Source organism: Arthroderma uncinatum, assembly GCF_011692745.1.
Source record: "Arthroderma uncinatum strain CBS 119779 chromosome Unknown scaffold3, whole genome shotgun sequence".
Lineage (NCBI taxonomy): Eukaryota > Fungi > Ascomycota > Eurotiomycetes > Onygenales > Arthrodermataceae > Arthroderma > Arthroderma uncinatum.
In genome coordinates, this window is record NW_022983865.1 from 22,249 (window position 1) to 45,660 (window position 23,412).

General features: G+C 52.3%; 12 protein-coding genes across 12 annotated transcripts; 6 read left to right on the forward strand and 6 right to left on the reverse strand.

Annotated features, from left to right (window-relative positions):
• Window positions 1-319: 319 nt before the first annotated feature.
• GIQ15_03799 (uncharacterized protein) lies at window positions 320-913 on the reverse strand (the record flags this gene model as incomplete). Its single annotated transcript, XM_033551216.1, has 1 exon — window positions 320-913. The coding sequence occupies one exon, from the start codon at window positions 911-913 to the stop codon at window positions 320-322; it is 594 nt and encodes a 197-aa protein (XP_033404946.1).
• Window positions 914-1,391: 478 nt separating this feature from the next.
• GIQ15_03800 (uncharacterized protein) lies at window positions 1,392-3,084 on the forward strand (the record flags this gene model as incomplete). Its single annotated transcript, XM_033551217.1, has 2 exons — window positions 1,392-1,586; window positions 1,678-3,084. The coding sequence occupies 2 exons, from the start codon at window positions 1,392-1,394 to the stop codon at window positions 3,082-3,084; spliced, it is 1,602 nt and encodes a 533-aa protein (XP_033404947.1).
• A 150-nt stretch (window positions 3,085-3,234) lies between these two features.
• On the reverse strand, window positions 3,235-4,179 carry GIQ15_03801 (uncharacterized protein; the record flags this gene model as incomplete). The annotated part of the gene is made up of 2 exons (XM_033551218.1): window positions 3,235-3,615; window positions 3,685-4,179. The coding sequence occupies 2 exons, from the start codon at window positions 4,177-4,179 to the stop codon at window positions 3,235-3,237; spliced, it is 876 nt and encodes a 291-aa protein (XP_033404948.1).
• Window positions 4,180-5,511: 1,332 nt separating this feature from the next.
• Window positions 5,512-6,749, forward strand: GIQ15_03802 (putative leucine aminopeptidase; the record flags this gene model as incomplete). The annotated part of the gene is made up of 3 exons (XM_033551219.1): window positions 5,512-5,670; window positions 5,731-6,453; window positions 6,513-6,749. 3 exons carry the CDS (start codon window positions 5,512-5,514, stop codon window positions 6,747-6,749), a joined length of 1,119 nt encoding a protein of 372 aa, XP_033404949.1.
• A 955-nt stretch (window positions 6,750-7,704) lies between these two features.
• Window positions 7,705-8,142, forward strand: GIQ15_03803 (NADH:ubiquinone oxidoreductase 6.6kD subunit; the record flags this gene model as incomplete). Its single annotated transcript, XM_033551220.1, has 4 exons — window positions 7,705-7,720; window positions 7,782-7,817; window positions 7,910-8,025; window positions 8,089-8,142. The coding sequence occupies 4 exons, from the start codon at window positions 7,705-7,707 to the stop codon at window positions 8,140-8,142; spliced, it is 222 nt and encodes a 73-aa protein (XP_033404950.1).
• Window positions 8,143-8,711: 569 nt separating this feature from the next.
• On the reverse strand, window positions 8,712-9,533 carry GIQ15_03804 (uncharacterized protein; the record flags this gene model as incomplete). The annotated part of the gene is made up of 1 exon (XM_033551221.1): window positions 8,712-9,533. The coding sequence occupies one exon, from the start codon at window positions 9,531-9,533 to the stop codon at window positions 8,712-8,714; it is 822 nt and encodes a 273-aa protein (XP_033404951.1).
• A 413-nt stretch (window positions 9,534-9,946) lies between these two features.
• GIQ15_03805 (pre-mRNA-splicing factor 18) lies at window positions 9,947-10,864 on the forward strand (the record flags this gene model as incomplete). The annotated part of the gene is made up of 1 exon (XM_033551222.1): window positions 9,947-10,864. The coding sequence occupies one exon, from the start codon at window positions 9,947-9,949 to the stop codon at window positions 10,862-10,864; it is 918 nt and encodes a 305-aa protein (XP_033404952.1).
• A 428-nt stretch (window positions 10,865-11,292) lies between these two features.
• On the reverse strand, window positions 11,293-13,797 carry GIQ15_03806 (ATP-dependent RNA helicase dbp6; the record flags this gene model as incomplete). The annotated part of the gene is made up of 1 exon (XM_033551223.1): window positions 11,293-13,797. One exon carries the CDS (start codon window positions 13,795-13,797, stop codon window positions 11,293-11,295), a length of 2,505 nt encoding a protein of 834 aa, XP_033404953.1.
• A 454-nt stretch (window positions 13,798-14,251) lies between these two features.
• GIQ15_03807 (uncharacterized protein) lies at window positions 14,252-15,919 on the forward strand (the record flags this gene model as incomplete). The annotated part of the gene is made up of 4 exons (XM_033551224.1): window positions 14,252-14,282; window positions 14,341-14,375; window positions 14,426-14,814; window positions 14,878-15,919. 4 exons carry the CDS (start codon window positions 14,252-14,254, stop codon window positions 15,917-15,919), a joined length of 1,497 nt encoding a protein of 498 aa, XP_033404954.1.
• Window positions 15,920-16,154: 235 nt separating this feature from the next.
• On the reverse strand, window positions 16,155-17,024 carry GIQ15_03808 (ADP-ribosylation factor 6; the record flags this gene model as incomplete). Its single annotated transcript, XM_033551225.1, has 2 exons — window positions 16,155-16,915; window positions 16,976-17,024. 2 exons carry the CDS (start codon window positions 17,022-17,024, stop codon window positions 16,155-16,157), a joined length of 810 nt encoding a protein of 269 aa, XP_033404955.1.
• Window positions 17,025-17,898: 874 nt separating this feature from the next.
• GIQ15_03809 (uncharacterized protein) lies at window positions 17,899-19,483 on the forward strand (the record flags this gene model as incomplete). The annotated part of the gene is made up of 3 exons (XM_033551226.1): window positions 17,899-17,947; window positions 18,005-19,405; window positions 19,461-19,483. 3 exons carry the CDS (start codon window positions 17,899-17,901, stop codon window positions 19,481-19,483), a joined length of 1,473 nt encoding a protein of 490 aa, XP_033404956.1.
• Window positions 19,484-20,007: 524 nt separating this feature from the next.
• On the reverse strand, window positions 20,008-20,988 carry GIQ15_03810 (pyridoxal reductase; the record flags this gene model as incomplete). The annotated part of the gene is made up of 1 exon (XM_033551227.1): window positions 20,008-20,988. The coding sequence occupies one exon, from the start codon at window positions 20,986-20,988 to the stop codon at window positions 20,008-20,010; it is 981 nt and encodes a 326-aa protein (XP_033404957.1).
• Between the last annotated feature and the right edge of the window lie 2,424 nt (window positions 20,989-23,412).

A 23,412-nucleotide genomic window follows, 5' to 3' on the forward strand; every position in this document is an offset into this window, starting at 1 on the left:
CTCTTCCTCACGCTCTTTCTCGAGGTGATTGCATGCTCTCTAGCCAGCACAGATATGACTACGTGTTTATTTAGCTCTTTGGCTTATGTTTACGGTTGTTGAACGAGGCTCCCCGGTCCTCGAATGCCCTGGCTTTTGCATATAGATTTCATTGCTGCCTTTTGTCTGTCTCTTCGACTATCTATGTTGGTCTAACTATTTTATATCGCTGCGAGCGCTTCCTTCAATGCAATCTCAACAAGTCTAACGTCATAACTACCAGTATCGGTCTATACGCCGTAACTCTAACGTCGTCACAAGTACCAGTATCAAGATAGTGTCAGGACGGTGTAGAATGTAAAACCTCGACGGTCTTCCACATCCCAATGTGCGGGATCCCTTCTTCCTCCCAGCGTCCCATGCCCGGGTCCGTCACGAAGCCCAGACGAGCATACATCGCCTCGACGGCCGTCTGCGCGTGGATCAGCGTGAGGCCGTTCCATCTCGAGCCGGCATCGAGGGCAGCTCCCACCTCGCCGGCGTGTTCGGCAGCCCATCCCAACGCCGTGTCGACCAGCGTCCGCGCGAGCCCCTTTCCCCGGTACGACGGGAGAACGGCCAGTCGACCGATCCTGACAAACGGCTGCTCGCCGTCAGGGCCCTCATGGCCGTCATGGCCCTCATGGGGAGGCGGGACGAGACGCACGACGCCGACGGGGACTGTGCCATCGTACGCAACCCAGTGCCAGCTGCGTCCGTCGTCCTCGTCCACCTCGTTCTCCGGCGCGCATCGCTGCTCGTCGACGAACACTGCGGTCCGAACCCGCAGGCCATCGTTGTAGATGGGGAACTTGAGACCGGACCCGGGCTGGGTGGCTTCAGGGCCCGGCGGCAGCTGGAAGGCGATCGTCCACGAGTGGCAGGCAGATCCCATCTTGCTAGTATTTATTATACGGCACGATGTCTGATGCAATGACTGTTGCAGGTCTCCGTACTAGACGACTGACTTGGGAGGAGGTGAGACGGTCACTTAAGTGAGCGTTTAGATATAGCTTGATGAGACCAGAAGCCAGAGACCGGGAAGCCTAAGCCTGGAGGAGGGGAAGCCTGGAGGGGAAGCCTGGCAAGTACAGAGCTTAGGGGCTTAAGGAAGCTTAGGGTAAGTTAGCCTCTTAACTAAATTTAACTCTCTTAACTACTCTTAACTAACTCTTAACTAAGTCTTAACTAAGTCTTAACTAACTCTTAACTAACTCTTAACTAACTCTAAACTATCTTAACTAAAGCTTTCTCGGCTATAGCTAAGTTTTCCACGCTATACCGTAATAGGTAATAATGTCTACCTCCGAAAAGTTGACGATGAAGACGAAGATAAGACGAAGACAAGATGAACGACGAGGAATTGACGAAGGATGTCTCTGTACTTTGAAGCGGCAACCGTCCTCAGCGGCCCCTCCAATGCTGGCTCGCTCAAGTCGAGGATATACACCGGCCAGTGGAAGTCTCCGCCGGCGCAGATATACGCCCTCGTCGTCGAGGCCGCAAAGTACGACGGCTTCATCAAGCAAGTCGTCGACGCTGCCGGCCTCCTATCACACGAACCCAAGGTCAGCCAATGCTCACTCCCGTGCAGGTTTCACCCTGCGGCGCTCTCTATCTGCTGGGCTAACCGCCGTGCGAGCAAGGTGACGCTAGCAGCTCACGCCCTTGCTCTCCCTCCTCCTCGTCCATGACTTTCTTCTCTCCAAGCGAGGCATCGCAGCGCCCTCCAGCCATCCACTCCGTCTCGCCGTAGAGCGCCACAAGACTCGTCTCAATGCAGAGTTCACCAAGCTGCGGGTTCGCCGGGGCTGTGCATCTAAAGAAGAACTGAAAAGATCGCTGCTACAGGACCAACGGACGTCTCAGGCCTTCTCGCCCAGATGGATACGCATAAACAACGCACTCACGACTCTTGCACAGGAGCTGGAGACGACCTTCTCTACTTACTCCCCCGTCGACTCCCTGGCTGAGCTTGCCGCAGACTCGGACTCAGACTCGGATCGAAAGAGATACTACTTGGACGAACATATTCCAGACCTTCTTGCCATCGGTCCCGACTCTGATATCATTTCCACTCCCTCGTATAAAGAAGGGAGGCTCATACTCCAGGACAAAGCATCCTGCTTCCCGGCCTACTTGCTCCTCGGTGACAACCCCGAGCAGTGGAGCGGGGATATCATCGACGGTTGCGCAGCCCCGGGCAACAAGACCACACATCTGGCCTCCCTGCTGTCCTCCCGCCGGAAGTCGGACGGTCAGCAGAAGAACAGGATATTCTCACTCGATGCATCCCACTCTCGGTCGAAGATTCTACAGGAAATGGTCAAAAAGGCAGGCGTCAAGGACCGTGTAACTGTTTTGCCGGGTCAGGACTTTCTGGCACTCGACCCCAAAGACCGTCGGTTCCAACAGGTCACTGCCCTCCTATTAGACCCGAGCTGTTCGGGGAGCGGGATTACCAAACGTGAAAACATACCCCAGCTTGCCCTGCCCAAGTCAAAATCGGAACTCGCGTCTACAAATGCCAGCAGTAGACCGAAGAACAAAAAGAGGAAGCGAGGGGACGAGACTGGCCCTACAGCCGCGCCTGCCCCCGCCTCCTCGTCAGACAATACTGCTGACAGCGCTCGGTTAACCAAGCTCGCCAACCTTCAGAGCCAGATCATAGAGCATGCGTTTCGGTTTCCTGCAGCCACTAGGGTTACGTATAGTACATGCTCGATACACCGACAAGAGAATGAAGGCGTCGTTGCCCATGTTCTAGCGTCATCCATCGCACGACGTCGCGGTTGGAGGGTTGAGGCTAGAGCGGATCAGGCGAGCGGCCTTCATAAATGGCATCATCGCGGCGTGGCCCCGACATCTGACACTCCCGGCGACGAGGAAACGCTTTCCCCTGAAGATACGGAGGCATGCGTCCGATGCTGGCCCGAAGACGAAGACGGCACGGGAGGGTTCTTCGTCGCTGCATTCGTGCGTGATGCGGACGCCGGGGAAGATGAGGAAGATGAAGGTGAAGAGGAGTACGATGAAGAGGTATGGGAAGGGTGTAGCTCCAGCTAGCAGTGGCATGCCTCTGTCAGGTATTCCACCTCCAGAGGGACACTGTCTTAACTACTATCTATAATCACTGTACCAAGTGTGAACTATCAACAGTCCCTGGTTAGTGCTAACAAAGTAGAAAACACTTACTCGCTCATGGCAGTCATCCTTTCAGGCTTCTCCAGGACTGCCGGCTGCTGACCGTTTACCGTCTCTCTCCAACTTTTTAACAAGCTCACTCTTCGTCCTTGTGTACTCAAAAATTGGCAGCACAAATCTCACAATCCTTCTCTGCATATCCCAGAAGGTCCCATCCCCGGAAGCTGTCACGATCCCCCAAAGTAGCTCCCACAACTGACATTCCTGATTACCACTTGCATCAACATCTTTGGTGTCACTTATCTTCTTCCGAATGAGATCGGAGGGTTCGATTAGCGTGTACCAGAAATGTCCATGTAGAGGATGCCACCTAGGCTGGATATTTATGGCATCCATTATTGATATGACTTCTTCCAAGACCGCCTGGCGGAGCTGGACGTCTGAGCAAAATTCCTAAACAGCAGTAAGTTTAGTATACATAGCTACTCAATATGTCTGTTGTGTGGGAAGTGTAGCCCATACCCGTTCAGACTTGCCAGAAACCATTGCCTTTATTTTCTCTATATCGCTCAGGATATTATTGAAATGCGTCACTCCCTGGTTTAGGATGTCTCTCGCGCGCTGGAGCAGTTGGGCGATGACAGGGTCTGTATCTGAGCCGTATAGGGTCCTGGAGCACAATAAGGATTCGATGGCGATATAGCCACGGAGGTCTTCCCCAAGGGTTATATGCACAATGTCGACCTCGCGTCGCCACGCCTCGGAGAGAACATCCTCCAAACACCAGATAACCGGTGGGTGCTTAGACCTGGTATCATCAGGGTCATGGACGACTACCACGTCCACATCGCTGGTTTCACTTTGCTCTCCCACGGCAAAGGACCCAAATATTCCGGCCCATCTGACTCGCGCAATATCCTTTCGTAACAGAGCAGGTGTTCCAGCAGTTATTAGCGTTGTTATATCGGACAGAGCATATTTACCAGCAGCTTTTTGCGTTGTTATATTGGATGACATTGCATGAGTTCTCACACTTCGCAAGTGCCGGCATGCCCACCACTGTCTGAGGCTAGAGAGCCCCATACGGGCCAAGGTCGAGAAGCGTGATGCAGCCAGGTTTCTAGCCAGAGCAGCACTCTTTTACTTAGACATTCGTGACGTTCATACACATCTTTTATCGTACAAGATAGCTTATAGTTACGGTCATCTCGATGGTACGTGTCACGTGATACATCCGATATCCAACGTTCAACGTCTTCAACTTCTGCTTCTTCTCTTCTCTTCATACCATCTCATCTCTTCGTCTTCGTCTCTTCTCCTATCATTCTTCCTATTATAGTTACTCAAACACATGCCCGAGACGAGGGTATCTCAAGAGCAGACCGAGGAATTTCTCTCTGGGCCAGCAGGGCCAAGGGAGTCATCCCGTCCAGGGCACCGTACAAATGTCGTCCATGGTCCAGAAGACCAATGTCCGCTAGTAGCCACCAGATGGGATGCCTCAAATCCAATGGACGGGGGCACGAGAGTTGCTCGGTAAGTGGGCTGGACAGGGCGAGGCGGCAAACCATATAAGTAAGTTTATATACTCAGTATATATATCTCTTATCTACGTCTATTATATGAAGACAGCTTGTGATATGCCGAGCACACACTTTGATAGAGTACCGATGCAGTGCTATACGGGTACTCTAATAGCAAGACAAGTCCGACTTGGACTGGAGGATATGAGGGCGCTCCCTACCCTGGACGCTGGACCAGATGCCAGCATCATCCTGGCCAAAGGATCGTCGTCAGCCACCCCTTGGAGATCAAATCGTGCCTGATGGAAGCCTTGTAGAAGGTTATTCTGCATGGTCGTCCATGATGCTGGTAAGGTCGGGATCCCTGGCATGAAACGTCAGCGAAAAGCTCGCCCTTTTTCCATATCCGGCCCTGGCCTCAGATGAACCCTATGCATGGGCTGCACCCCAGAATCATCCCCCGCAGAAGGCCAAACTCCATCACGGGGCTATCCGGATGGATATATATCTATAGATCCTTGAATCACTGCTGGCAGAGCCCACTGGAGGGGGGTTTGGGAAGTGAAACGCCGAGGCTGATCGGCGCCCGGGGGAGCCGTGGTTAACCCTGGAACAGCCCTGTGTTTTGATGCGGCATGCCTTACATTATTTTGCGGGTTGGATTCCGGATAGGCCTTACATATCAAGCATATTCGGTCAAGGTGGGAGGGGGGAAGATATTTAAGGTCGCACCATTCCACGCTCTCCGTCCCGCCGCTCTCTCCTCCTCCCCGTCCAACAAGCTGGCAGGATAGCAAGTCATCTCACTCCAACTCCAATCGTCAATATGAAGGTCTCTGCCCTAGCTGTACTTGCTGCCTTTGCGGCCACTGCTCTTGCTAGCCCAGTTCGCCCAGATGGCGTTGGAAGTGACAAGTACCTGATTGAACTCGGGCCAGGGAAGACCCAATGGGTTACCAAGGACCAGAAGCACCAGATGAAAGCTGTACGTTTCCACGTGTTGATATCATGATGGAAACATTAATTCTGTACTAACTTTCTTCAGGCTGGACAAACGTTCATTGATATCACCGATGAGTTCGGTACTGATTTTATGCCCACCCAAGTTGTTGCTGCAAACTACCCAACGAAGGCCCTCCATGCCTCCATTGTCGACCCCCTCATTGCCAACCTTTCAAAGGAGAACCTCATGCGGGATCTGACTGCGCTGGTGAAGTTCCACAATCGTTACTACGAGTCAAAAACCGGCGTTGAGTCTGCGACCTGGCTGATGCAACAAGTCCAGAAGGCCATCGATGCCTCTGGAGTTAAGGGTGCTAAGGTTGAGAAATTCATGAACAAGTTCCAGCAATTCAGCATCATTGCCACTATCCCAGGATCCTCCAAATCGACTATCGTCGTTGGGGCCCACCAGGACAGTATCAACCAGAAAAACCCCATGGCTGGCCGTGCCCCCGGCGCCGATGATAACGGAAGTGGATCTGTTGTCATCCTTGAGGCCCTTCGCAGCGTCTTGGGATCCAAGGCTCTCCAGGCTGCCAACGCCACTAACACCATGGAATTCCACTGGTACGCTGGTGAAGAAGGCGGTCTGTTGGGCTCCAGCGCTATCTTCTCAAAATACAAGAGCAGCGGCCGAAAGATCAAGGGCATGCTTAACCAGGACCTTACTGGTTTTACCAAGAAGGGCAACCCTGAACAATTTGGCCTTATCGCCGACAATACTAATAAGGAGCTGAATGAATTCACCAAGATGATTGTTAAGAAGGTAAGCTTCTATGCCTCGCTCACTCTATTTTAACGCTGCTAATATCAGTCTTTCTGTAGTATGCTACTATCCCAATCATTGAGGCCAAGTGTGGCTATGCCTGCTCTGACCATGCCTCTGCTACCCGAAATGGGTTCCCATCCTCTTTCGTCGCGGAGACCAACTACCGCAACACCAACCCATACCTCCACACTGCCGACGATGTCATTGAGAACTTGGACTTTAACCATATGGTGGAACATGCTAAGGTCGTCGTTGGATTCATGGCCGAGCTTGCTATGACCCCCAACTTGTAAATAACCATTTTTTCTTATCAATACTATCTTCCAAGTACAGTACTAGCCATGTTTAAATTTGTACTCTTTGGGATGTTGGCAATCTCGGCGTCGGCTTTATTGACGGCGTTGAGTGTCAGCGGTGTGGTCTCCGGGCTAAACGCTCTGTAATGCCAACATATGTGCCGTGTATCGTATTCTTCGGCCGAATGCCAGGCCTAAAAAGGTCTCTGCCGTGCTTTGCCTTTCCGGGAACCTGTCGTTTGCGTTTCATCGTGACTGGACTCTGTGGTTGCTATCAGGGGCTTGGATGGCCTGACTCTAAAAACCGTCTGGCATTTACTTCTGCAGTGCTTGCCAGGAGGTCTCCCTATGCGAAATGCTCAACTTGCTTAGTAGAGGCAGGTGTTTCTATATCTATTACTCCATACTGCCTCTGCGGTTGTTTTAAACACTCTAGTCATAATCTGGGCGTCTTGCTCTTCCAAATGGTGCTATCGTTAACTAGCACTGACACCTTCGTTACTGGGATTCTGCAGGATATTGCTTTGGCCAAAGGCGTAGGCATATAGTTCCTGACTTTCTAACTGCAATCGATGGCCTATGTCCAGGAATTATCCTTACCTCAGGAAGAGATCGAGATAGAACTTTGGTCGTCCTTGATGCCTGGATGTCTGGCTGTCTTTGGCTGTAGAGGAGATGTATAAGTCCTTAGAACTTTCATAGTCTTCGTACTCGTAGACTCTTGTCACTTCATCTCCTCTTCTTCTCATTTCCTCTTCTTTTATCTTCTCTTCATCTTCATATTTGATCTTCTCTTCATCTTCATCTTCTCTTCTTCATCTTCGTCGTCTCGGTCCGTCCACGTGACATGACTAAGCAGTTTCACGACTTCGACTTCAACCTCGCGATATCAAGAAGTCGAATCGATTGCTTGCTTCAATCTCGCCGTCTCGGTCAGAACACAACAGCAACCATGGCGGGACCGTCGAGTAAGTAACGGCTGAGAGGTGTTCCCCCCATCGAGACATGTCGGCTAATCCAATACGTTAGATATCCACCTTGACCCTGCGCTGCAGAAGTACTACGGTGAGCACACACCTGCTGGCATTTCGATCTGTTCAGCCGCTGCGTCTGGCCCGCGGGCTCCCTCTCCGGATGTACGCTGACCAACCCGCCAGATACCAATAAGAACCGCTACAAGTATTTCAGATGGACGCCTCGCACCGCCTGGCTCTCGTTATGCTACATGGCAGTTGTCCCCGGAATCATTGGCTATATCGCCTACAAGACAGACGTGAGTGCAGCTGCTGATCTGTGGAAAACGCCGTGGATGCATGGCTGACATATTTGGTGCTAGGGAAAATATGAATTCAGAGGGAAGAGGAGGGGCGACACGATCGCGGAGTGGTGATTGCATGGTGATTGCATTGTGATTGCGGATTGCTGCAGGGTGCTATTTGCACATACTTCCGGCAGTTAGCGACCGACGACTACGGCATCTCGATCGTACCCTGTTGATGATCTTCCTCTATGGATTCCGACTGCCTTGGGCGCGGGGACGGATGGCATCTGTATAATAACACCAGCTTTGATATCTGTGCAGAGAATGATAGATATTACGCATGCCTTTCTTTCTCTTCTCCATTGTTGCCCTCCAATATGGAGTAGTATTCAGAGAGGTATCTCATCAAAGTCTAGCCATCTAATGTTACAGCAATGGTGGGTATAACAGTTTTCCTGTCGAGCCGATGTAGCCAGAGTGTATTATACATGCCCTTCCCCTCCCATCCTAACCTTCCTGGTATCTTGCAGTATGCACTAAAGATTCGGGCAGTATCAGCCTCCTCGGAGACCCCTGTGAGCCATCGTTGCATCCATCCGTCCAGGCAGCTCGCCTGACGGTTTGATATACAGCTTCTTTGCGCGATACATGTATGCCTGGACAACCATGTAGACCCTTCCATTCCACCTTTTCACTGATCAGTATGGCCTCCCTCCTCCATCCCTGGACCCTCGACTATATACACGCCCGCCAGAATCCGGTAACCGTTCTCCCCTTCTCCATTCCCCGCTGGGCACATTTGCTAGGTTCGAACCAGCCACTCCTCCACCGTTCCTCCCCGAGGGCGCCCCCGGGCCATGTCTGGGTCTTGAAAAACCGCCGTCTCGCGAAAATGGTCCTCCTCCAAAGGCTCTCATGCCCCTGCCCATCGTGGGATGGAGGGGTCCTCTAGACGATATTGCAGGCGCCACAGAGCCGTCAGCGAGTGGTGGTAGTATGGCACAGTCGATATAATCCCCAATGACAAACCGCGCGTCGTGAAGCACCTTATCCGCCTCGTCGCCTTCTAATGATATCCCTTCACCTGCCTTGTCCGCATCTCCGTCCTTGCCATCACCGCCCTTCATAAATCCCACGATCACACTCCCGATATCCTTGCTGACGTATTTGCCGCGCCCGTCTCCCCCATCACCAGGCCTGGATCCTGCCTGGCTCCTCGTGTCAGGGTAGACCAGCCGGAAGCTCAGTCGGGTTCCTACCGCCGGATCAGGAAGCAGAGTAGGTAATGCCGATGTGAGTAGATGTGCAAGCTCGCGCAGGGAACATGACTGCCAGGTATATATCTGTAGATGGGGAGGGAGCGGAGCGCTGGCAGAGGACGCGGTATTGTCAGTAGGTGTCGCAGACGGGACCGGGAAGTCTGAGAGCGAGTGGAAAGAGTTTTGGCGGTAGAACAGCTTCAGGTGGAAGGGAGTTGTCTTCTGGCGATTGACCTGGAGAGATTCTTCTGTAGAAGCCATTGCAGGCTGTTTGTTCCTCTGTCTGTATGGCTCGCGCGGCCGAGGTCTTCACAGCTCGGAGCTCTGCGCCGGAGGGTAACCAGAGTAGAGATGGTGTTTGAAGGCAGTCGGTAGACGTATAATCGCCTGGCCTAGGAATGGTATCAGATTAAAATAGTGATCCTGTGAGTGTGAAGCCGAATGAATGTGTGGTTGTTTAGAGATGATCTCGTGGAGAGCTTCAACTTTTCGATGTTTTTTTCCCTTCGACGTCAACTCGAGCTTCAACATCATCAACCCAGCTCCATCTTCAGCGGCGCACCCTCGACACTTCAGCGGGCCATATACAAACAGCGGAGAACTAGTATTAGCCCTCTGATATACCTTACCACTGCTGCTGCTAGCTAGACTACGCAGCTGTTTTACTCGCCATCATGGACTTCGCCTCCCTCATGTCGAAGGAGATATCCAAGGCCAAACCCGAACCCTCGTCGGAAAAGAAGTACATGAAAAGAGCAGATATAGAGGCAGCCCGAGTCGCAAGCTACAATGCAGAGCAAGAAAGGCTGCAGCGAGAACGAGAAGAACGCGCAGAGCTGAAGCGGAAACGGGACGAGGATGAAGCAGAGCAGAACCGACTACGCGACGAGAAGAGAAGACGGCTGGCCGAAGAGTCAAGGGCGAGACGGGAGGCAGAACAGGAAGAGAAGGAAAAAGAGCGCCGGAAACGACTGGGCTTGAGTGATGAGCCTGCCGGCGAGAAGGACGACCAGGCTGCCGCTGGCGGGGACTTGGATGACAGTGAGCTGATCGATAAACTGCGAGAGCTGGGAGAGCCGGCACGAGTCTTTGGAGAAAGCCACAAGGGAAGGCTGAAGAGATACAGGCGGCTGGTTGAGATATCGTCCAACCCTCCAAAGCGACTTACTGACGGGCCCATTCCCACCACCCTGGAGCTTCTCCCCGAGTCGGAGATGAGAGTCCCGGACAAGATACCAACGGACCCGGAAGGGAAGAAATACATGTTCAGACAGCTTGCTTCCTACTTTACCTTGGTCCTCAAGGAGTGGGAGATCGCACTGGCACAGCGAGACGACGCCGTCAAGCAAACTTTTCAGGGAAAGCAGGCCTACAATGCCATGGTCCAGTCGCGCGAGAACATGCGCCCTCTGTTTAAGAAATTCGAGAACGGAGACATAGGGGAGGGAATCCTCGAGCCCGTCGTTGAGATTGTGCGAAATGCCCAAAAACGCCGTTATGTTGATGCCAACGACGGATATCTCACGTTAAGCATCGGGAAAGCGTACGTACACCTCACCCTAGATCTAATCAAGAACACTCACTATATCTAATCAAGAACCTTCGCTGACTATATTTTGCTACCAGCGCCTGGCCCATTGGTGTTACTATGGTTGGTATCCACGAAAGATCTGCTCGAGAAAAACTTCATGAAGGAGGCAAGGGACAGGCGCACATCATGAGCGACGAGATCACACGCAAGTTCCTTCAGAGCATAAAACGATGCTTGACCTTTGCCCAAGTCCGATGGCCGCCAGATGACCAGCTCCAGCTCATGGGATAAACACAAGTCGCCCCGAATACATACCCAAATGGCCTGTACTCACTTCACTCTGTTTCTGTCTACACACCCAGTCCTAGCAACCAGCCCTGGGATTGTCCGCCAAGATTGCATCTAAATATCGTGGAGGCTGTATTGTATGTTCAGATTACTCTCCGTTTGGGAAGATGGCAGTTCATTAATTTACAGTCGTAGCTAGTCTTATGTTTTGTTTGCCCCTTTTCGATGGCCCGCTACCTCGACTTCCAACTGTTTCAACGCCTTTTCATATCTCCCCTTAAGTGCTGCTCGATCGTCATCGTCTAGTCGAAGAGCAACCTTCTTGATCGCCATTCCAGGGGCCCTGCTCATGCCACCCCTAGCGATCTCGTTTGTAAACCACCTACCCTCGCTGTGGGTTACAAGAGTCCATGCGGAACCGGACTGGCCCGCTCTAGCGGTACGACCAACACGGTGAACGTAGGTGGTCAGGCTGTTGGGGACATCATAGTTGACGACATTGCCCAGAAGAGGGAGATCCAGACCACGAGAGGCACGGTCTGTCGCAATGATTATTTGCATTTTCCCCTTTCGGTAAGCAGATATAACCCTCCGGGACGTGCTCGATTTGTTAGATTTGATGAGAGTGCCAATCTTTCCGTCGAGAAGAGGGCACATAAGGGCAAGAAGGCGAGATAGTCGCGATGCTGCCTCCGAAGATTTCGTGAATATCAGGACCGACGACTGAGGTGTGACCTGTTTGTTCGGGGAGGTGGACGATGAACTACTTGCCGACGAATCTGAATCTGAATCTGAATCCGACGAGTCTTCGTCCGATTGGGAGGATGCGGATGACGATGAATCCGAGTCCGACGAATCGGAAGTGTCGCTGGAATCGCTTGAGGTTGAATCACTCGAGTCGGGAGAGATGGATGTACGACTCTTCTTCGATCTAGTCCTTTCTGCAACAACAATACCAATAGATGACTCCAGCAGTTTAAGAAGATATAGAGGTTTCTCAGACCCGTCTCCTACAGGTATGGACACTTCGTTCAACCGGGAAGGCAGTGCTATGTTGTTATCCGAGCCCGTCAACCCGTCAGCGGCCTTGTCAGCACCATCAACTGCCACTAGCTTTGGATTCTGCAGTCTTAGAGAATTGAGCTTGCTGATATCTCGTGTCATCGTAGCACTTAATATGACCTTTTGAAGCCTACGCGATTCTATCGGACATCTTATCCCCTTCGATAGCTGATGTAGGAGTCCTCTAGAAACAGATCCCTCCTTCGTCTCCAGTGCAGGAAGGACTGTGTCCACCCATTCCTGGAAGCTCTCGTTGAGCAGTCTGTCGGCTTCATCAATGATCAACCACTCAAGATGGCTTAACGTGAAACCCTTGGTGGACCGAATATGATCGACAAGTCTTCCTGGAGTACATATTAAGATATCGACACAGGGCGATGACTCTATAACATGATTTTGTGGCGCTTTACTGTATTCTTCCGCCTCGGCGACGTAGTCTTTCAGGCTAAAAGTCGCCCATTGGCGTGCGGTCATCTCGTCGTCATACCCCTCTCCTCGCCAATGTCCTGGGTTATATACGCGGTTCTGTTCCATAATCTGGGCCTGTTCGTCCTTTAGGGCAGTTGAGCCCACAGCGGTGCCAATCCGCAGCCCGGAGCCACTAGAGCAAATTTCGCATGCTTCGCGTACTTGCTTTACCAGTTCTCTTGTTGGCACAATGATTATTGCGCGAAGTTTTGCAACTGGGAGACGATCCAAAGCCGAGAAAAGCGGGAGGACATAGGCCAGGGTTTTACCAGATCCAGTCGCAGCTGAGACGCAGACATCTCCAGGGTGTCGTGCAGAACCCTTTGAGAGGAGAGGAATGACGGCGGATTGCACGGGCAGGGCCTCAGTATATCCCCTATCCTTCAGAGTGGCTACCAATCTAGTTCCAACTCCCAGGTCCGAGAAGCTCACTGGCAGTCCGGACGAGCCATGAGAAGGAGCCGCCAGCCAGGGAGGAAGAGTAGCATAAGACGGCGCCGTAGATTCACCTGGCGCAGGGGCAGGTTGCGGTAATGGAACCAGGCCGTGTTTCTCCTCTGACGACTCCTTATCCTCCTGGCCTTGTGTCCGGGGCTCCCTTGATGCGGCGGAAGAACGATCGGTTGCCATTGTTTTCGATTTTTCGTATTTAGACAGGATCTTCTTGTGCTTGATAGGCTTCGATGTTCTACCATTGGCGTTGGCAGAGGAGTTCGAAGAGCCGCCTTTCTCCTCCGAGCTCACTCTTTCCTCGGTGGTGGTGTCAGGTTCCCGCTTCGATGCTGTCCTTCGATCTTCATGTTTTCTAGACGGCTTATCAGGTCCGTCTGCCACGTCTCTACTGCCTTTCTTCGACTTTCTCCCATGAGATTTATCCTCCACCCTCGACGGCGGCTCGTCGGCATTCTCCTGCGGGTTTGCATGCTGGCCAGCAGCCCCATTGCCCTCCGTCTGGGCTTCAGAACCTGGCTGCGAACTGGACGCGCCTTCTGTGGGCCTTTTTTCAGGCGGCGCGGCAGCAGAACTCTTCTTCCTGTCCTTCTTTTGGGTACTTGTGGGCGCATCCAGGTCTTCATGGCGCTTCCGCTTGCGGGCTGACGAATTCGAATTCTCTGTCCTCGAATGCTTCCCGGACGAAGCACTGTGCGCGTGGCTCCGGCGGGCTATATCTGCCATGCTCCGATGTGTTCAGCCGCAAAAAGCAGGGCTGTCAGTTATCTCTGGGCCACTCTGATGCCAGATCTTCCCGTCGTCGTCTTTTCTCTGTTTATTCTATATAAATATTTTTTTTTTTGGCGGTACTCGGCTTATGTAATCTATGATGGCATTTTAATCACGTGGTATCACCTTTTCCTTGCGAACTTTTTGATATTTGAACGACGCAAAGAGAAGAAAAGGCGAAGATAGATCAAACGGAGGCCAAGGGACATCAAGAAGGCTGGCTGAGAGGAATGGCGGACGCTGCTTGGCCCCATGTCACAGTCTTCAGGTGCAACTAGGTCTTCTCGCATGGAGCTCGCATCCTGTGAGCCCTCTGCTCCTCCACGATGCCTTACAATATTGCGTATGTTGGCAAACCCCCCGGGCTTTATCTTCAGGCTCCTGCTAACAAAGAGACACACGGCGCAGTATGATAAGTGACTTCTTCTTCCCTCAGCCGGGTACGCGCATTCAATGGAACACATCCAGCTTGCTTCGGCCGTTAACAGGAAGCTATAGGTGGAGTGGAGAGTCACATATATCAAGTGTCTTCGGTCAGTTGGACACCTTTTTGCCGTCATAGCTGGTCTAACTAGAGATATAGAAGCTTATAGATCGCGGCCACAAAGTGATAATAGTCACCCATGCGTACAAAGGTCGAACTGGAGTGCGCTACCTAACGAACGGCCTCAAAGTCTACCATGTCCCCTTCTTCGTCATCTACCGCGAGTCCGCCATGCCGACTGTCTTCTCCTTCTTCCCCATCTTCCGGAACATTATCATTCGAGAGCAGATAGAGATTGTACACGGCCACGGTAGCTTAAGCTGCTTCTGCCATGAAGCCATCCTGCATGCGCGAACCATGGGGCTACGTACCGTTTTCACCGATCACTCTCTGTTTGGATTCGCAGACGCCAGTTCAATCCTCACAAACAAGCTCCTCAAGTTTACTCTCAGTGACGTTGACCACGTTATATGCGTCAGCCATACCTGGTAAGATTGTGCCATCACCTGTCCGCCTCCCCAGTGCTATAGGGGGCTAATATCCTGGTGTAGTAAGGAAAACACCGTGCTGAGAGCGTCACTCGACCCTCTGATGGTGTCTGTCATCCCCAACGCACTTGTGGCGGAGAATTTTCGGCCGCCGTCGTATAATGCATCGACCGGCGGCTCCTTATCCCGTGCTTTACCGCATAGGATGCCGGGACCGCGCCTGCTGGGGCCCGATGATACCATCACGATCGTGGTGATATCACGACTATTCTATAACAAAGGGACAGATCTGCTCATTGCCGCGATACCCAGGATCCTCGCGCTTAACAAAAACGTGCGGTTTATCATCGGCGGGTCAGGCCCAAAGGCAATCGACCTCGAGCAGATGCTGGAACGAAAGGTGCTGCAGGACAAGGTGGAGCTACTTGGCCCCATCAAACACGAAGATGTGCGTGACGTCATGGTAAAGGGCCATATATATCTGCACCCCAGTCTAACAGAGGCCTTTGGCACCGTGATCGTGGAAGCAGCCAGCTGTGGGCTTTATATCGTCTGCACCCGCGTGGGAGGTATCCCAGAGGTCCTCCCCCAGCACATGACGACCTTTGCCAAACCCGAAGAAGACGATCTCGTCCAGGCGACCGGGAAGGCGATCGCGGCGTTGCGGTCGAACAAGGTGCGAACGGAAAGGTTCCACGACCAGGTCCGGATGATGTATTCGTGGACCGATGTCGCGCGACGTACAGAGCGTGTTTACGACGGGATCTGCGGCGCCATCAACGAGGAAGACTTCTACGGTAATTTCCCCAAGGAGAGCTGGACTGGCTCGCGCAGACGCGAACACAGCTTTGCGCTGATCGACCGGCTGAAGCGGTACTACGGATGCGGCATCTGGGCAGGGAAGCTGTTTTGTCTCTGCGTCGTCATCGACTTTCTGATATACGTCTTCCTAGAGCTGTGGATGCCTCGCAACAGTATCGATATCGCGCGGGACTGGCCGAAGAAACCGCCCCGTGAAAGCAGGGAACTGCTCGATTCCCGTCATTCTGCGACGGGCATCCAGCACTCTAGGCGGGTAAACGACAGCTGGCAGGGGATGATCTGACTTGCTCGCGCGTTTATATTCCCATGATGCTATGATTAGTGATACCCTTTTCCAGAGTAGACATAGGACGTCTATATTAATACTTAATCAATCCTCCGTACGCCGAAGAGAAAATAGATAAAGAGGCAAATCTATACAAAATAATAAACAGAAAGTTGGGTATATATGTACAAGCAACCGTATTCACATCACGTAGAGTCGTTCCCCAAAGGACAACAACCAAGAGAGCATCCGTCTATCTCATGACTGGAGGCCTGCCCTCTTTATTCCACTTTACCCGGCTCCTGATCCAGTCGACAGCTTCCTGGACGCCGGTGCCCATCAGGGCGCTGACGGGGAGCACTCTGCTATCCCGCACGCCTGCGCCTGCCTGTCCCTCGAAGACTTTGCGGACGAATCCCTCCTTGATCCGCACGACTTCGACGCAGTCTTCCCTATCCTGTTTGTTCGCGAGGACGAGGATCGGGACGCCGGCCGTGTCTGCATGCCGCAGAACGGATTCGAGGACCTGACGGCATTCATCCAGCCTGCCGAATCGGCCGGCCGGGTCAATCGCCTTTATCTGTCCCTCCAGCGCGCCATCATCATCACCGTCACCGCCGTCTCCATCTCCGTGCCCGTCCCCGTTGCCGTCACCCTCTGCATCTGCGTCCGCGTCTGCTCCAGCACCGTCCTCAGGTGTTGACGACGGGCTGAGGTCTGATACATCCGGGTCGTCGCCAACGTCGGCGCTGTCAACAACGAAGACGATGGCGTGGCAGCTGGAATAGTAGCTCTGCCAGAGCCCGCGCATGGATATCTGCCCGCCGATGTCCCATATCTTCAGGTACATGTCCGGCAGCGAGATCGTAGAGACATTCTGGCCGACCGTCGGCACCGTCTTCGCAGAGACCGGCTGCGTCTGCCCGTCGGCGGCCGGGATGAAGAGCGCCTTGATCTGGGAGAGGAGCGTCGTCTTGCCCGCGTTATCGAGGCCGAGCAGCAAGATCGAGTATTCTAGACAGCGGCATCAGTAAGGGCACAGGCAGGATGCGAGGCAGGCCGGTGCAGGCTGACCTTCTTTGCTCGTTGCGTACTGGTAGAGCGACTTTGCTAGATGGTACATCGTTGCGGGACGTGGACATGCTGATGCGAAGATGAGCCGTGGAGGTCATTGGTTAGGCGTCGCAGTAAATATTTGGCCATGGCGAGTTTGAGATGTCGCGACTCCGGCTTACTACAATATACTACAACCTCCTATATCACGTCTCCTACATCTTCTACTCCGTATATCTTGGTCTCTCTCAGATCTCTCATCGCTGCATCTCATCTCTACTCCGTATACTCTTACAGGTCTCCATCGATCTGCATCTATCCTCCTCTCATCCTATCTCCCTATCTTCCTCTCACCTCCTACATCTCACCGTCCCATCCAGCTATCCTGCTATAGCCTGCTATAGCTCCCTGCTCCCTGCTATGGATTACTCGGCGAGATTCCGAGCTACACGAACTACAGGAGGATCAAAACCAACAGAACCGGACGAAAGAAAGTCAGTCGGCCAATTTGTCAGCACTCGGGTTCGCCCCTCCATGGTCGACAGGCTTTTCCTGCGATGGGACCGGGAGCAGGCGGTTTGCTCTATTTATAATCAAGAGGCAGAGGACGATGCAGGATCCTCCAGCTCGCTGTGAAGTTCATCCTGGCGGGCGTCTTCTTCTTCGGACGGCGTGGTGCGTTGAGATATCAATATCACACTCCGTCAAATATCCTCTCGGCCCTACTAAAATATCCTCTTCAGCTCCGTCAAATATCTTCTCGGCCCTATTAAAATATTCTCTTCATCTCTGATAATATCTTCGGCTGTTCTCCAGACTCGCCGGCTACAGACTAGGATATCAAGAGGAGACAATGTGGGTGGCTCGATTGCCGCAGGACCATGTACCACAGTCCTGCTACCGCAGCATCTCTCTATATCTCTTGACAGCGTGAATCTAGGCCGATGCAAGGACAAACGCCCGACTCGTCATTCATTGACGCAGTTATCGTCGGTGAGTATACAAGACAATACGGCAATATCAGGATCAAGAGCTGATTTACCTCATCAGGCAACGGGCCGTCTGCTCTGATTCTTTCGTTCATCCTACATGGCAACATTCCCTGCTACAACGTCGACTCGCCTCACCCGGATCCAATCCTCCATGCGAAGCTCAAGGATGCAACGGAGCTCCTTCAGCTCGACGTTGGCCGGCTGACCAGCCACTTTGAGGCTTCGCGTTTTCCTTACTCGACGCAATCCCTCCCTATCAACTCCCTGGTCGACTCGCTCGTGCGGCCATTCGGAGAGACGGACGACCGTGATTCAAGCACCTGCATCACCTGGCGCCACGACCCTCAGCGCGCTGTCCGCCATCTGGCTCTCGGTGAAACAGCTCAACCTGGCGGGCAGTGGACGGAGTGTCCTCCGGGGACCACCTGGGATATCCAGTCCCTCAGCTATGCCGGAATGCTCTCGTTGCCAGGGTACAGCTACTACGATCATCACTACGCTACCCATGGCTCCCCCTTGCCCGCTTATACCCGACCTTCCAGACGTGGGATGGCCGAGTACCTGGCCGCGTACCCGAGGGCTGTTGGGATTGAAGACTCTACGCGGAATGGACAAGCTGTGTCCGGCGTGTCGCGAACCCAGGACGGCTTCTACATTGCATCTCACAATATTCGGTGCAAACATCTCATCCTAGCATCCGGAATATTCACTGAAGTAAAGCCAGCAAGACCGCTGTTGCAGCCATTACTCTCCATTCCGAGTCAACCAAGTGTGCCTGCAAAGGATAAGGCACCCTTGCTCGTCATAGGCTCCGGATTCTCCGCTGCTGATATTATCATCTCGGCCGCAAGGGACCAAAAGATCATCCACATCTTCAAATGGGAGCCAGAAACAAGCCCTTCCCCGCTCCGAAGCTGCCACCAGCAAGCGTACCCAGAGTACGCCGGAGTTTACAAGCTTATGAAACGAAGCACCCTGCCAAAATTTACTACATCTAGGGCAAACAGACGAAGCCAGGCTGCTCTCTCGCCTTTCCTGAAGAGTCGGGAGTGGGACGACATATACGAACCCTTGCCCAACACTCTCGTCGTGGATGTAGCACTCAATGGCGCCGAAGGTGTAGTCACATTCCAGCGAAGCGATGGTTCGACCTTTAAACGCCATGTTTCCGGTCTATCCTATGCTGTTGGCCGGAAGGGCTCATTGGCGTATCTGGACAAACATCTTCAGCGAGAGATTCTCGGTCCACAGTTTGATCACTCCCAGGATGCATCTATCGCAAAGGATACCCTAGTGGCCTCTGCCATGGCTGACTTGGAGGTAGCCAAAGATGTTTTCATCATCGGCAGTCTCACCAGTGACTCCCTGATTCGATACGCTTATGGTGGCTGTGTATATGCTGCAGGGAAGATCATAGAACGATGCTCTCGAGACCAACATTGTACCGATGGGGGTGCTTGTAGGACTGCTGGTCAACTCCATCAATCAGAGACCGACATAACTACCACCTTCAGCCCCAAGGCCAACCCTGACTTGAATATATATAACAACACTCCTCCTGGGGACTCTCTCATGCATAGGGTCTCTCCTGAGCTTCGACTAGGGCCGAGAAACGATAGGTTTGGAAGCGGGAGACAGAAACCTTGGTGGGCGTTTCTTTTTTCTTGGTGAAAAAAATGAACAAAAATCTGCGTTGGGAATTTCTCGCCTGCGCCAAATGTACCGTTAGATGTCTCGTGTTTAGACTGCTGCTTGGCTTTATATTGATCTTTGGCATTACCGCAGGGACATAGTACTATTTAATATATACTACATGCACTTGATAATATGCAACCCAGAGAACACCGACCGTTTATATTCGATTCAGATGACTGGTCAGTACGTTTCACGTTCTCAAGACCTGTAGACCGGCTCATTATCTTGCGTTTCTAAGTACATTCTGACCATACCCTCCAACAGTCACGCCGTTCCCACAGGTAGGGACTTGATATGTCTTATGTTCCTAAAGCAACAAATAGAACAATAAAGAGAGAGTGAAATTCGTTTAAGCGAAAAACACGCCTATCCATCGCTGAGACGCATAACATTCTCTGCATACCGTTCGCCCTCTACCGGGTTTTGGGAAAGGATGACATCAACTTCTGCCAATTCTGCATCGGCCAGGGACACAACCGTCGTGTTCTCAAGCACCCTGTCCCGCTTGGTAGACCCCGGGATAGGAATGATGGTGACATCGAACTGCTTTTCTAACGCCAACACCCATGAGATTGCAATTTGCGGCAGGGTGACGCCCTTCTTGTTCGCGATGCCTTCTAGCGCTCTGACGAGCTTCATGTTGGCATCAAACATTCCTTCTTGGAACCGAGGGAACGTTCTCCTTCTGTCTCCCTCCGGGATATCGTCCGGCGACTGGAACTTGCCAGTCAAAAATCCACGGCCAAGCGGCGAGTATGCGACTACGGGGATCTTCAGTTCTCTGCATGCATCAAGGATTCCATTTCTGGTCGGATCAGTGCTCCAGAGGCTGAGCTCGATTTCCACGGCGGCAATAGGGGCGACTTTCGCAGCGCGCCGGATCGTCTCTGCCCGGACTTCAGACAGGCCAATACCCCCGATCAGGCCTTCGTTGCGCATCTTTAGAAGAGCGGCCATGGTCTCTTCGATGGGCGTATTCTTATCTACCCGGGCACATTCGAAGATATCAATCTTCTTGCTACCGCCGAGCAGCCGCACGCAGTTCTCGACGCTGGGGCGTACCCCCTTTTCTGTTCCGTCGAATGCATGATCTTTCCCCATCCCTCCCTTGATGCTTAGCACGACCTTCTCTGCGTCCTCGGGATATTTGGTGAAGTACGCCTTCAGGAGCTGCAGGGAGTTTGCATCGGGGGGACCATAATGCTCTCCGCCGTTCCAGAAGTTAGCTCCCTGTTTGAGCGCGGTCTTCATTACCTTGAACGCATCTTCGTAGCTGGTTGGGCTGGGAGTCCATGTGAACCCTAGTAAATGTTGCATTTGTCTCATAGTCAGTCCTCCATCGCTCATCTTCAATAGCGGCTGTTGGGTTGATGTGTACTAACCCATCAGCCCATAGCCGATCTTCCCGACTGGCTTGCCTAGTAATGCGGCCATATATATCTCGTAGCTACGAGTAGTGTCCATCCAGGATAGTCGTTTTGACGAGATCTGTCTCCTATTTGAGCCCGAGAAACCGTCTGTACCTCTAGGCGCAGTGATCACAGTTGGCCTTTTCAATGTTGAACAACAGGGGCTATGGTTTGCTAGAGATTGCCTAACTCCGGCAACCAGCCAGTCTTGAATATATAGATGATAGCTGACCCCTGACGTCATTTCATTCCCTATCCTTTTCACTCTGGTAGGGAGTGAGCGGGAGTACAGCTTGCCACTGGAAAGGTGCCATGGTCCGGGTGTCCGGAGATAGGAGTGGTCGGCCATCTTAACCGCGTGTATACAGAGGTTGGGAGATGTCTTACCTGAGGCGGAGTTAACGAGGGTGAAAGGGAGCATGATAGACAGGTTGGTAACACTCGATGCGCAGCTTGCACGACACAGAGGGCTATTGGAAATGTTTCTTATTTATTCGTTTCTTCGTTAGTGCCGATATATGCAGATTAATAAACCCCCATTACAAAGACTCAAAGAAATATCTGGGTCAAGCCAAGTCCATCACCGATACCCACTATCCCTAGGCCAGGTGTGAATGCGCGAGGGGGGATAGTGGTTGCTTTGTGCAAAAGTACAACAATACAAAATAGAACGGAAAAATTAGGAGAGGAACATGATTTCAGGTAATAAAGGTGAGGCTGTGGTGGGGATTGAGAGGAGGTGACAGGCCGCGGAGGTAGTAGAAAAAATCCTGGGAAATGCATAGGTTCATCTCAACTATATTTTATGCCCTAGCTCTACATCATTTCGGCTAGGAGAATGAGTGTCAGAGAATTCTTCTGTGAATCCGGACACTCGGCGATCCCTTGGTCGTGGCTCCATATTGTCAGACACTATAGCGTTATCAAGGGACGCCGGTATGCCAGCACTAGAGAATGATGAACCGTGACGGCCGTGAGTAGGCCGGATTGGGTGATGTAATTCTCGCTGGCTTTCCGGGGACGGCGAGATGGCAGGAGAAATAGGGCTGATGAATGATGGGGTTTCGCTGGGGTGTCGAGCGGTCACTGGGGTGTCGTTAAACGGAGTAGGTAACTCTGATGGACTCATGACAGTGCCAGCTATAACGGAGATGTTAGTTGAACGCATCTAATCAACCGTTTGCACAGGTGTGAACATAGAGGCTTACCGTGCATCTCATGAATTGGAGAGCTGCCAGCCTCAGGGGCATTTATATCAGAGTATACGGTTACGGTGGTGGGTGGTGGGTGGGGGGACACCACTGAGTCCATCCCTGAATCCGAATATATCCCGGCGGACGCATGCTTGTCGTTAATTCCAATCTCAGTCGAAGTGGTTGTCATGTCAGGCTTGTGTGTCGGTTGGCCCATCCCATACATCCAGCCCAGGATACGTTTCCTCGCTACTTCACTTGTGCCTCCAACGCTAGGCGCATATCGTCTTTCTCTTCGTCTCCGCAGGATAAGCCACACCACCGCCAATGCCGTTATGAATATTAGGCCTAGGACGACACCAAGGACAGCGCCGACCCATCTAGGTAGACCACTGCTGCCTCTATCCTCTCCAGGTGATGATGTTTGAGATGGAGAAGTAGTTGCCTTGGCCGGCTGGAACGGATACCACTTTTCGATTTTTTTGGTGTATTTTTTGGCAAAAATTCCCTTGAGCTCATCGGCGTCCCAGTGGTCTGGGCTCGTTTTGGTAGCCCCTCCTTTACCACTGTCATCAAGTGATAGTTAGCATAGATCCTAGGAAATAGAAAACTGGAAATTGGAAATAGGGGCAAGCGGGGATCTGCTTACGTTCCACCAATTTTTTTGGTTATCACATCCGGAACCAAGTATTCATTCCACTCGGTCGGATCATATTTTTCCTTGAATTTAAGGGCGTTCAGGCTAAAGACCCGAACCAGGGGCCCTTGTAGGCAGGCCGAAGGGGCGGTATATTCGCCGCCGATCACAAACATCTGGTCTGGGTATGGTTTGACGCACTTATGGGCACGGCGACCCATGTTGGTTTCTCCTTTGTATACTTTCGTCCAAGTAAACGAAGGGATGGAAAGGACATATACATCATCGGAGGGCCTGACACCAGCTTCACTCCCGTTATATCCCCCATATATGTAGATGTTAAACGAGCTCCGGTCTTGAGCTTCAGCTACCACTGAGCAAAACGAGCTTGTGGCGGGAGGCATGTCGTCGTCGCTACCTGTAGTGTTTTGGGAATACCTGCCCAGAATTAGTAATTGATTCAACAGTTATATGGCAATTACTGTCTAGCGTTCTCGAAGAGGATCTCGTAATCATACCATTTTCCTAGCCC